This window comes from Haemaphysalis longicornis, unplaced genomic scaffold, assembly GCF_048455015.1.
Source record: "Haemaphysalis longicornis isolate Haplotype H1 unplaced genomic scaffold, Haemaphysalis longicornis Haplotype H1 scaffold_8, whole genome shotgun sequence".
In the NCBI taxonomy this organism is placed as follows: Eukaryota; Metazoa; Arthropoda; class Arachnida; order Ixodida; family Ixodidae; genus Haemaphysalis; species Haemaphysalis longicornis.
The window spans coordinates 119,214,181-119,226,957 of NW_027526445.1; the positions used below are offsets into that span (position 1 = coordinate 119,214,181).

General features: G+C 51.3%; 2 protein-coding genes across 3 annotated transcripts in view; one reads left to right on the forward strand and one right to left on the reverse strand.

Moving 5' to 3' along the window:
• Khc-73 (Kinesin heavy chain 73) overlaps positions 1 to 7,210 on the reverse strand; it is a 137,194-nt gene extending 129,984 nt beyond the window's left edge. The window contains exon 1 of one of the 2 annotated variants that reach the window (XM_077681745.1): positions 6,937 to 7,210. In XM_077681745.1, the coding sequence (XP_077537871.1) occupies positions 6,937 to 6,991 (55 nt within the window). In that variant the 5' untranslated portion in view covers positions 6,992 to 7,210. The remainder of the gene's footprint in view (positions 1 to 6,936) is intronic. The other variant, XM_077681746.1, reaches the window with a different exon arrangement.
• Positions 7,211 to 7,678: 468 nt separating this feature from the next.
• On the forward strand, positions 7,679 to 10,402 carry LOC144149985 (nuclear pore complex protein Nup93-like). Its single transcript, XM_077681747.1, has one exon. It carries the CDS (start codon positions 7,873 to 7,875, stop codon positions 10,306 to 10,308), a length of 2,436 nt encoding a protein of 811 aa, XP_077537873.1. The 5' UTR covers positions 7,679 to 7,872; the 3' UTR covers positions 10,309 to 10,402.
• Positions 10,403 to 12,777: the final 2,375 nt, after the last annotated feature.

Genomic DNA, 12,777 nt, shown 5'->3' on the forward strand with positions numbered 1-12,777 from the left:
AACGGCATTGTTTATTTGCGTCATAGCGCTGAACCGGAAGCCGTCCTGACAAGGAAAAAACTCTAGAACGTTACATAAACACTACGGTCTAATACGCTCGTATTACAAGAAGAGGCAATTCTCTTTGCGAATGTACTTCGCTCTGGGCACAAGCTCCCACCTCAATTTTGCATGCCTAGTTCACGGTCTAACGAATACGGCGCAACTACTCCGCGCCACCTACTTTGCAATAACGGACAATAAAGGTCGTAGAACCGAGGCAAACTGCTTCACTTAAAACGCCTTACGCCAGCTTACACCTTACGCCAACGTGTTCTTTTATGCGTGCGTGTGTGTGTGAACGCCATGGACAGATTTCTTTTTTGTTTTTATGGTGCACGCGTTATTAAACCGTTATGCAGGTCGCCAGGCGAACGCCGGAAACTGCCCACGTGCAAGACTTTCATTCCTACGAAGCAGCTTGAACATATCACGGCCCCATTGTCCACCCCTTGGAATTTCTTCGTTCCGTCAGCACAGTATGCTTTGCGGCAAAGCCAACTTTCTGTCGAAAGCTTGTACTTTTCCGCCAAGTGTAGATATATCGAAAAAAATTTCCCCGCATTTCCCCGAGGGGAAGAATGTGAAAGTGCGAATGCATGAGTTGAATTTGCGCGGTTCGGTAATGTTCGCGAAAGAGAGATCACACACACACACACAACTACAAAGAAAGAAAGATGCATTTATTCACAGACACCTATTTGTGTTGTCGTTGTACTTGATTGCTAGAGCGGATCTCAGCTTTGAAATTTCGTGTCAGTACTCCTTTAAGCGGGTGCATTAGCCCTTCTCACGCCCGATTCCTGGCTAATCCCCCACGTGAGTATGTGCCATGTCTGCGGCCAGGCAGCGCGCGCCCATCTCCCCCCGTTGCCAAGGAAGACGAGGAGCGCGCGCACCCGCAGCTGTTGCTATGTGGACGGACGGCGGTCACCGGAATTCAGGGTCGCTTATAAAGTGCATTCGCACTTAAAAAAAAATCGTAGCTCGACTCGCCGCCCCGACGACCCTACCATTACGGCGAGTTCCATTTACTCGTCATAACTAACATCCCTAGCTCCTGCTGCCTGTGTAAGGGCTTCTACGGGAGGAATATACAACGGCTGTAACTCGCGTTTTACCTTATTTATCCCGAAACGAAATTCACGGCGTTGAACGGGCGACTACATAACCAAGTTTCATCTAGGTAGGTATCATGGAAAACTATCAGTCTCGGTTTCAACGTAAATAACACGGAGCCGCCGCCCCCGAACCATTCCAGCCCCGTGTTTGCTCGCTAGTATAAAAAAGGGACCATCTCCCCGCGAGGGGGACTCGAGTAAATGCGTCGCATAGGGGGTGGGTGTATTGCGTTAACGTTTAGTGTTTGGGGAGTTGGTGGTAGCGAATGCGTTGTATCAGCAGCTTCTTGACGTAGTTTGAATGAGTCAAGGATATAAGGCGCGTTCGTAGCCTCCCATCCTGTGTCGGCTTTGTGGCGCAGTGGGAAGAGCACCATGTACCTCGCGTTCCGCCCACAGGTAGTGAATGCGTTGTATCAGCAGCTTCTTGACGTAGTTTGAATGAGTCAAGGATATAAGGCGCGTTCGTAGCCTTCCATTCTGTGTCGGCTTTGTGGCGCAGTGGGTAGAGCACCATGTACCTTGCGTTCCGCCCGCAGGGTCGTGGGATCGAAACCAGGCGCCGGTAAGTATTATTTTTTTATATAGTGCAGGGGAAGGGGTGCGGACCTGTTGTTGAGAGCGAGGAGGGTAGCGTGATGCGGGAGAGGAGGAGTGGAGGAGAGGGCGCACCTGGAACGGCTGTTGCGGACGCCGAGGCACGCCAATGCCGACAACGCCGGGTGACATCGTGAGTTAAAGAAATGCTCTGCATTTAAAATAAGTTCTTCCACGTTTCGTTAATTAACGTTTGAAAACAGCCCGGAAGACGGGGCTGAGAAAGTAATAGACGACACAAGCGCTGACGACACAGTCCCGTCTTCCGCGCTGTTTTCAAACGATATGATGTATACCAACAAGCCCTTCAGTTCACCCTTTTGTCGTTAATTAAGCTAAGTAATCCAGCAGAATGCCAAATCTGAAATTAGAAGCAATCGTCTTTTGTTCCTTGCGCTCGCTGGGACTGCTTGCTGGTCAATACGATCGTAAAGAAAACGTTTTTTAAATTGCAATTCAAGGCGCACATGTCCTTCATTTTGTAACTGCCATTGGTACTGTAGAAAGGTTTAGCTGACCAATCATGGAAGCATGGATGAGTGTCAGTATTTTTTTCTTAAACATATTCTCTCTCTCTCTCTCTCTCTCTCTCTCTCTCTCTCTCTCTCTCTCTCTCTCTCTCTCTCTCTCTCTCTCTCTCTCTCTCTCTCTCTCTCTCTCTCTCTCGTGGCACCACATTTCCGTTTGTGCCCGAAAAGAAAAACAGTCGTTGCGAAATTTCCGTTTCCTTTCAGTTTTTTTGCCCTTTTGTCACACGTGCCCAGACCGGCCAACTACAGCGGAGGCGACTGAGCGGATATCCCAGCGCTGCCGAAACACACACAGCAGCAAGCGTAACGTACCCGTAGCGAGAAATGGTCGCCTACAGGAGCAAAAAACGCGAACCTGACCCCGCAGTTTAGTCCAGAAAAAAGAAATAGTTGAAGCATTACGAAACAATTGCGTTTCGTAAGCAGCGAGACGCGCGCACACAATCGTCCAACGTGCCAGTAACCCCCGCCCACCCCAGGAATTACACCTTTTCGCAATCAGCCGTGAAGGCTGTATGTAGATGCCTTTCACAAACCTAATCCTTTTCCGCAACAGCGGTATTGCAAGCGAGCGCCCCCACTTTTGCCGGGTGGCGCAGTTCTACGTCACAGACGCTAACAACGATACAAGAAAAAATTTGCACGTCTGAATATTTTACACTGCGTATGAATGTTTGAAACTTCGAATACGAGTCGGATAGTTTTCGCTATTCGATTCGCATTACAATCGATAATTTGATATTTCGGAATATTCGGTCTCGGCCGAATATTCGAAGTGCTTCCAACACTGCGGATTTGCGCGGGAGAATAGTATTTGAAACTTCGAATACGAATCGGAAGAGAATTCGTTACTTCGATATATCCGGTCTTGGCCGTATTTGAAATTTCGAATGCGAATCAAAAAGTTCTCGTCATTCGATCACATTACAATCGAGAATTCGGCACCTCGGAACGTTCGGTTCTGACCACTGATCTCCAACTAAGTGGACATCAGTGGTTCTGACCGAATATTCGGACGCGCTACCAACATTGGGGATTCCATCGACTGCTGAACTTCCAGTAGCTCTATGAACTCAGCGTCTGAGAATGAACAGTGTCAGTACCTCATGCCGGTAAAACTACTTGCATTTTGCAAAAAAAAAATATATATATATTTCCACCCTGGAAGACTTTACACGGCAGATGTCAATCAATCAATCAATCAATCAATCAATCAATCAATCAATCAATCAATCAATCAATCAAATATTACGTATTCAATACATAAAAGTGATTTTTTCCACGAATACTCGTATTCTGTACGATTAGAAAGCTTCACCATTCGAGCACACTTACAGAAAATATATGTCAACCAATCAATCAATCAAGCAATCAATCGATCAATTATGAATTAGATATTTGAAAGTAGGTTTTTTCTACGAATGCTCGTATTCGGTACGATTAGACAGCTTCACCATTCGAGCACACTTACAGAAATATGATTGCTGCATTTCGACACCACAATCACAATAACGGCAAGAAACTATGCGACCGAATGATGTAAATTCGCTCTAGCTGCGCAAGCACAATTCATCCGGTTCCTACGCGTCGCTGGGCAGACCCAAATGGCTCTTGCTTCTCCTCATTAATTAACGTGCATCACTGTTCTAGTTCAGATGTGCTTTTATTATTTATTTTATTTTATTATTTTATTTCCACGTCCATCGCCCTTTCCCCATCCGTGTGGGTCCTTCCTCCGCTAACACCGTTGCTGATCGCGGAGGTCGTGCACAAACCACACACAAACACCCGCGCGGCACCCCTTAGCCGCTCTCCCCCACTACGCATGCGCGACGCCTGCTGACGTCCCGCGTCCTCCTCCTTCTCCGCTCTACTATCGTTCGATGTCCCCTGCAGTGCTCGGCACTCGCGCTGTGCTATCGGCCGTTCCCCGCGTTCATTCGATCTGGCAAAGACTGCAGAGTGCGCCCACAGATGTCTCGTGGTCCACACCCCTAGCGATTGTACACTGAAAGTACGGCTCGCTTCGCCACAAATGTCGTCGAAAGACGATAGTCTTCTGTCACTCCTGCCCCGTAAATGTCTCTCTCCTCTTCCCCTACCGCCTCGCTAATCCCACGATAAACGCGGTGAAGGTTTGTTTGTTCGAACCAATTAAAATTTCCCGCCTTCTACTGCTTGCGCGCCATCTATTGGAACGTTTCGTTCCTGTTGGACTCGGAAATAAAGCCCTTTTCGTATTTTTGCCTCACGGCATTGACTCCGACGCACAGTTTTTATTTGGCACACAAGTATTTTCAATTAAGATAACACTGCCCGTACTTGTTAGGTATTGATGGTTTGGCTCAAATATGCCCAATGTTCTCATTTTGCTAGACGGCGCACGTCCCCAGGTGATCCAAATTAATCCGGAGCCCTCCACTACGGCGCGCCTCATCGCTTGTGAAGCGTTGGCGCGTTAAATCCCACAATCAATCAATCATTTTGCTAGACATTGACAGGTATGAGGTGTGGTGCCAGACTTAGTGGTATGGAAAGGTTATGCATTTATGCATAAACTTGTCGTTCGACAACTCCGTCATATTTTGGTCGGGTGGCTGAATTGGGGGACCAAAATTTTCGGGTTTGAGTAGCCCAAGGAATACCTATTGTCTTTGAGACGGGAAGGGGTGGGAGTTGGAGGGGATACCTCATCGAAGTGTACGTACACACAAAATGCCAGAAACGGCAATAACATCGCCAAAGCGCCATGACCCGACGCAGTCAAGACAACGGACGTTGTTGCGGTTCACGGCTGACACCCACCCTCGCCGAGCTACGCCCCCCCCCCCCCCCCCCCCCCCCCCTCTTTCCCGTCCCCTAAAACATCCCCCGGTTCGCCCTTCCGCGAAGGAGGAGGAAACAAACGAGTCAAAACGGGTAAAAAAGAAATACGACGCAAAACCCCAAGAAAGGGGCGTTGAAAAGCACTCTGAAGGGCGGCGGGATTGTTCAAATCCACGTAGCGTGTCATTCTTCTGCTCTAATAACTCTACGCCGCTACCCTCCCAACGGCCTGCTAGTGTTTTTGTTGCTTCCGTGCCCTCTCGGTGTGATTTTTGTTATTGTTCTTGTACAGAGTGCGTGCGTACTCAATGTACCGCAAGCGCGTTGGTAGGCGGCATGTGCCGAGCGAAAAACAGCAGACCGAGCCAAAAAGAACAATCTACTGACGCGTGCGACTACTAGTGGGAGAGAGAGAGAGATGCCTGCGGTATTTGTTGGCATTGTGCCCCAGCTGTTATGTCGCTGTGCTTGTGAAATAAACGTCACGCGATGGTTATAATGTTCGTGCCTCCGACACCGTGCAGCGCGCTGTGAATTCTGGAATGACCCGCACATAAGACGCGCGTTTCTGCATAACTTCACAAATTCGGATTCACGCTTCACTGGCGGAATTCCAGCGACACTAGCCATAGTTTGAGGACCCGGGAGCTATTGCAATAGGTCACAATAACATTAGTTGCTTTCGTTTTTTAAGCGTCTACACCGGATGTGCGCCGAAGACATAGGAGAAGCGCTACACAAGCACGCACTGCTTAAAGTTGCGGCAGCAGGGCCATTGTCGAAACAAAAACTAGTTTTTCTTTTTTTTAGCAAAGGAAATGATTAAAAATGGTTACACAGTGAACTAATGTTTCGGAAATCGACGAAAACGAGATTGGATTGCTGTCCGGACACTTCGAAGTACTGCTGCAGGCCGCCGTTTCCGTCTTCGGTCACGCCTACCACCACCACAGTCCATGAATGAATGAAAAAGAAACCGCGACCGGCACGGACGCCTACGCAACTGTTGTAGTCGAAAACATCGCTGTGGGTTGAAATAGTTCGGCTTAAAATACCTCTTGTAACGCCAACGTTCCTTTCATCACGTGCTCGACAAAAAAACCCCAATACCCGGAATACTTCGGAACGACATGGCTAGGAGGAAACCGAAAATTATAATAAGCGGTCAAGCAGCAGCGGTGGTTTCCGCCTGTGCAAACGAAAGAAACTGCGATCGAGCGAACGAAATGAGCTAACTCCGCAAGTTTCCGATCAACCCGTAGGTAGCGATTCACGGACAAATGGTTTGCGTGTGCGTGCGCCGCAATGACGCGACGGTCTTACGCATAGTCAGAAACGCCGCGTCAACTAAACAAAGCCGAGCGCTTAGGTTTGCAGCTTTGATAGCGAAGTACGGGTCGGGGAGAAAATCTCGCACGCGAGTCGCTCGGCGACTCGCTCCGAGCCGCAAACCTGGGCAGATCGTTAGCAGTCCAATTACCGCGCCGACGCAAGAACGCACCGAAGGACGTATAGTACGACGGGCGCGTGATACGGCAACGAAAAATTGGCTGCTCTAGTTTTTCTCCGGATGTTCGCCAGGCTTTCTCGGAGAAGAATAACACGAGGAGCGTACAAACTGTGAGCGCGATCGATACATATGTATGCCAGAAAGCCGTGTGCGAAGAGGTGTTTTGGTGATCACAGCTGCGGCAGTCGATGCGTTAATGCGGCGCCGATCGCCTTCGCTCCGGCTGTGCGGCGATACTGGGAAGGGCGGACCCAGCGTGTGTACGATACGGGGTCGGGTTGACAACGCCTCCCGATGCGATCTCTCCACTTACCGCGGCGATTCATCGGCCGGACACGAACGGCCACTTTGATCTTGTCAGTCGTCATGTTGGGGGCCGACTTGCGTCCGCGTTGCGCAGGCTACGAACACGGCAAACACGCACGTCGCATGCGGGCCGTCTTGCTAGCGGCCCGCTACATCATCCTGGGGCCGGCGAGTGGGCACGAAATCCTTTGGTTTCACACGCAAAATCTCCGATGTGATCGGGAGCAAACCCTGCGACCATGCTCCGACGCCATATTTCTGAGACGGGAGAAGTTGAGATGGCGCAATCAATACTCGAGGGGAAAAAAGCAGGCTTGCGAGCTCGATACCGTTTTTTGAATGGTTCAGCTCGGTGCAAATGAGGTAAAAAAAAGTGCACCGAATTACTTTTGTAAGATGTTCTTTTTAAACGTAAGACGCAAAATTTTGCATTCGGCTGTCTTGCAGACAAAACAGATAGAAAATTACGGGCTTAAAGTAGCCAGGAAAACATTTGCAGTCAGGCAACAAACAACTCGCGTAAAAACTACCGCAACATGCTTTTGCAGTCAATTGCTGTTCACCTTCCGCGATTAAATTGAGACTGTATTTAACAAGCCGTCTGTCATTTTAAGGCAGAAATGAAGCCGATAAACTGTAATTGTGTGTAATATTTATTTGTGATAACGCTACAAGTTTACTTCAAAACTTGTTTAATTTACAGATGCGAAAACAGTTACGTCTTAGGCAGGTTCATACCACGGTGTTCATACGCGCTGCACAGATAGCGGTAGGATTTACGGTGTTCTTCGTTGAAAGCCGGTGAAAACGCGCGTGTGATTTCAACGCAAACCTGTCAACCTCGCCGGCGTCTGAACGCTTGGCTAGCTCAGTCAGGAGTAGTAACTACACCCGGAGCTGTATACTCGATTGCAGAGCGATAAATAGCGCCCAAAAGCCAGCTATGATGGATGAAGACAGCGCAGGTTTCGGGGAACTGCTGCAGCAGGCAGAGCAGCTAACTGCCGAAATCGACGACACAGGACTACCCCGCGTGGCCCGCAACCTGAAACAAATCGTCGAAGAAGGCCAGCAGCTGTGGGCGCGGACAGCCCAACTCGCAGCCAAGGACACCAACGAGGTCAAGGCGTCCATCCTGCTCGGATCCAGGGGCATCGACCTGCCCAAAATCTCCCAGAGGCTCGAAGGGCTGGCCGCAGCTCCGACGTTTGAAACTGTCGAAGAGGCCCACGAGACAGACATCCAGGCGTTCCTGCGCAACGAACGTGAGAACGCCGTGCTCTCCGTCTTCGCGGACTCTTTGAAGGCCACTCAGGAAGAGGTGGACAAGTTCTGCTGGGACACGTTCTCCAACGAGTGGCAGCGCGAGAAGCAGCGCATCCTCGACTCGCTCCTGGGCCCATCCAACGACGTCATGGACGTGAGGGACGTGAGTATGGGCCCCGAAATGGGCACCTCCTCTCTCAACCTCGACCTGAAGACGCGCAGCAAGATGACCGCCACCGAAGTGCCCTACGCCCGCGAAGTCGAGCAGTACAACGAGCAGGTCATCAAGGGAGGTCTGCGTCCCAAGCTCGCCGAGCGCTTCAAGGCTGTCGCCAAGGAACTGGACGACCGTAGCGCTATGGAGGCCTGGGACATGGTTTGCTCGCTCGTAGAGGCGCCGCTGAGCGGCGAGGGCGCTGTGCCGCGTACCGCCGCCCTCGTCCTCCAGTCGCGCGCTTACCTCGAGCGTACCTACGGCCAGTTCATGCGCGTCGTCATCGAGGGCAACCGAGGGCAGGCGGCCCTGGGCGGAGAGCCGGGCACGCTGAGCCTGGTGAAGAGCTTCCTCAACGTTAAGCGTCCCTCGCTGCCGCCAGAACAGCACGACGGAACGCTGGCCGGGCAGTCTGTCTGGGCGCTCATCTACTATTGTTTACGATGCGGCGACCGCCAAGCGGCCGTGGAGGTGAGCCGGGAAGCCCCCGGCACCGCCGGCGAGCTGACACCGATCTTCGAGGAGTACGCCGCGTCCGAAGACGGCCACCTGAGCGCCAGCAGCGAGAACCGGGTCCGTCAACAGTACGCGCGTTCCGTGCGCACCCCGGATGCCCGGTGCCCATTCAAGCGCGCCGTCTTCTGCATCCTGGGCCGCTGTGACGTCGCGCAGGACCACCCGGAAGTGACAACAACGTGTGAGGACTACCTCTGGCTCAAGTTGTGCCTCGTGTACGTGGAAGAGCCCGCCCCTGGTGAGGAACATCAGGAGCAGGCGCGGGACCGGCTCACGCTGTCCAAGCTCCAGTACTCCCTGCTGGAAGAGTTCGGCGAAAGCCACTTCAATGCGTCGAACCAGCCGTACCTCTACTTCAAGGTCCTCTTCCTGACGGGACAGTTCGAGCATGCCGTGGAGTTCCTGGCACGCATGGAGCCCCAGCGCTGCCACGCCGTGCACATCGCCCTCGTGCTGTACGAAGAGAACCTCTTAAAGCTTCCGGCATCCGTTCAGCTGCCACTCGTGTCCAAGGCTCCGGCGGGTCATGGCTACCGCTTCAACCTCGCCCGGCTGGTGACTAGCTACACACGAAACTTCGAGCTGACAGATCCCTGCAAGGCTCTCGGCTACTACTACTTCCTGCGGAACCTCAAGGGCAGTCGCGGGGAAGACCTCTTCGTGGCGTGTGTCAGCGAACTGGTAATGCAAACCAAGGAGTTCACGGTCCTCCTGGGGAAGATTGAGCCTGACGGCTGCCGGAGGCAGGGTGCTGTCGACCAGTACCGCTACGACACCAAACGCATCATCGAAGCCGTGGCCGAGGACTGCGAAAGCCGGGGCCTGTACGAAGAAGCGGTGGGCTTGTACGACCTGTGCGAGAAACACGACAACGCCATCAAGCTTCTGAACAGACTGCTGGCACAGCACGTGCCTAGCGCGTGCGGCCCGGTCTGGAACCGTCTGCAGAGTCTGGCGACGGACCTCGCGCAACGCTACCGCAACCACGGCTGCGAGGCGTCGCCGGAGACTCTGTCGGCCCTCTACCTCCTCCTGGACCTGGGAACGTTCTTCCAGCTGGCCAATCAGAACAAGGCCGTGCTCGCCCTCGACGTCATCCGGAAGCTCGACCTGATTCCGTTTCAACCGTCCCTGGTAGACGCGAGCGTCGCCGCGTTTTCGCGCAGGTCGGAGGAAGTACGGCGCATCCTGGCCGACGTGCTCCTGGCCGTGATGAACTTGTTGTACGGACAGTATAAGGAACTCAAGGGTCCGGAGGAATCGCGGCGCCAGGAACTGCGCTCCCAGGCGAGAGCCATCATCACGTTTTCGGGGAGCATCCCGTACCGAATGCCCGGGGACACTAACGCCAGGCTCGTCCAGATGGAGGTGCTCATGAGCTGAGTGGCTGTACCCTTGCTTCTGTTCTCCGGTTCTGTTGTTCTTTTAATCGTTTTTGTGCGCATTGTATTAAGCGTAATAAAGGTTATTGCGTTCACGCACTGTGCAGGCATTGTGAATACTGGGCAGGCGGGCTGCTTCCAAGTAGCTTGGCAAGTGCAGGCAACCGGTTGTGTTAGGGCTGTATGCTTGGCAGATGAAGGTATCATTATTCAAGTAAGGAGGACAGCACATCCTTTAATCATCATCATCATCCTGTCTATGCCCACTGCAGGGCAAAAGATTCTCCCATGGATCTCTAATTATCCTTGTACTATGCTAACAGCGACCAATTTATCCCCACGAACTTTTTCATCTCATCTGCCCACCTAACTTTCTGCCGCCCCCAGCGGCACTTGCCTTTTCTAGCGAAGCGAAGCATGGACTGTAGTAGATCTTAGCTTTAATCAATGGTTTCTTTACCTTGCCTGTCCGGAGCACTTCCTAAGCAGTCCGAAACTGCTTCCGCCATAAAAATTTTATGGGAAAATAAAATACAAAGCTGCTTTGGGGCAGTTTTGAGCAGTCGAAAATGAAAAATTAAAGAGGCCTTTAGTTACAGGTGGCATGTGCCCCATCCACATAGTTTCAAGTTTGTCCTACTGGGGGAACTAGTAAAGGGGCATTTGTTGAACCTGGCCGTTTCAACTGGTCCACCACCTGTGAGCAAACCTTTGCCATCTCTTGTGTTTAGACAGCATAGTCTATACAGTGAGAGCTCTTTAATTCAAACTTTAATCATTCAAATTTACGGGTAATTGAAACTGTACGATGTGGCGCAGTCAAGCTCCACAAATTGTGGATGGGTGTGTTGCAGCCATTGGCAAGCGGCGATACAGCCGTGAGCTTTTGATTGCAGTAGTCGTCTTCACTGGCTACTACCCGAGCAGGTATGCGGGAATTAGGAATGGGTGTGTTCACATCTCAACCCGTGGTACTTTTGGTACCAATGTTGCCACAACACACCGGTTTTTCTCAGAATGGTGTGTGTGAGGCTTTGGCTTTAAAAAAAAAAATTAGCATGGACATCGTGGTAATTGTCGAAAATCTGTGATTTCTGACCTGTAGTCAGACCGCTGAAGAATCCCTCCCAAAGTGGTTTCGAAATTCACGATGCACATCCTTCCAACCTGCCATCTGCTCAAGTCTTTCGCAATGGACCGCACAAACCCACCGTAACTTCACCAGATGACATTGAGGAAACTGCACCAAATTCAACATGTACCGATTCTGCAACAGAGGTTCACCCAACGGCCATGCGAAGAGGGAGGCACCAACACTCCAAATTTCTCCGCACTATTGCCAGTTTGGTTACTTTTTCACCGCACGTTGCAGACTTGGCTGAGTCATCACTGCATGGACCACGGCCCCTGATCTTCAGCGTCTAAAATCAGCCGCTTACTTGCATTGCCACAGAATGCAGGAAAGATACAATTGTCCAGAGACACTGCAGCATTGGCTGAAGTGCCAAAAACTTTTGCGCACACTGCAATTGCTCCCGTGACAGCTGCGCTGTGTTTGTGCACTAACTCTTGGTCGGCACAGCTGATCCAATCAGTCTTCAGCTGCCTTCCCAGTGCCCTCTTCACACCAAACAAAAAAAAACTCATTCCCGATAGTTTCCAGCACTCCCCCTCGAAGCGTTTTGCACTGTGAAAGATCTTTCAAGGCTCAGTCAAAATACTGTGAGCAAGTAATGTAGCAGAGCCATGAGCATCCATGTCTGGGTATATACTCTGGTGGCTATGTGCCCAAGGCTGTGTCACCCACTTCCCGAGTACCAGTGCCACCTGCCTCGTTGCATCACTTTATTGGTCCGTGGCACAATCACGCTGACATGGCGCGAGGGATAAAGGCTCTGTTAACTTTCTAGTCTGACTCGGGATTAATCGAGGTTCTTTAACCTTGGGATCTTCAGATTTTTTCTCCTAGTGCTGTAATTTTTTCTACGTTCCGAGGGCTGCTGGGGGGCCTGAAGGCGGCCTGGACTGAGGCCACCACCCACTCTCCTTTCCCCCTCCCTTTCCCTTAAAATAAATGTTATTCCTCCTCCTCCTCCTCCTCCGAACTGATCTTATTTTCTTGTCCCCATTATTCATTGCTGCTGTGAACTTCTACTTTTGTTATTTTTTTTTCTTTTTTCGCCTCACCATGTTCACCCCCATCTGAAGTAGCAAGCCCTGCCGTTTGTGGGGCTAACCTCTTCAGTGTCCATTAAAGATTTCTCTCTCTTGTCTCGTTGCCACGGACATTCTAGCAGTTTTACTTCATTGTCATCGATTGTCAATCATCATCAGTGTCTTCCGCCATCTCCATGGGAGAGTCTGTTTGCAGGTTGTTCTGTCGCTACAGCACCTCCACTGACCTCGTACACATAGGCGTGCGCAGAGTTCTCGATTAGGGGGGGCAAAGTCTTACCGCTGCGCCCCCCCC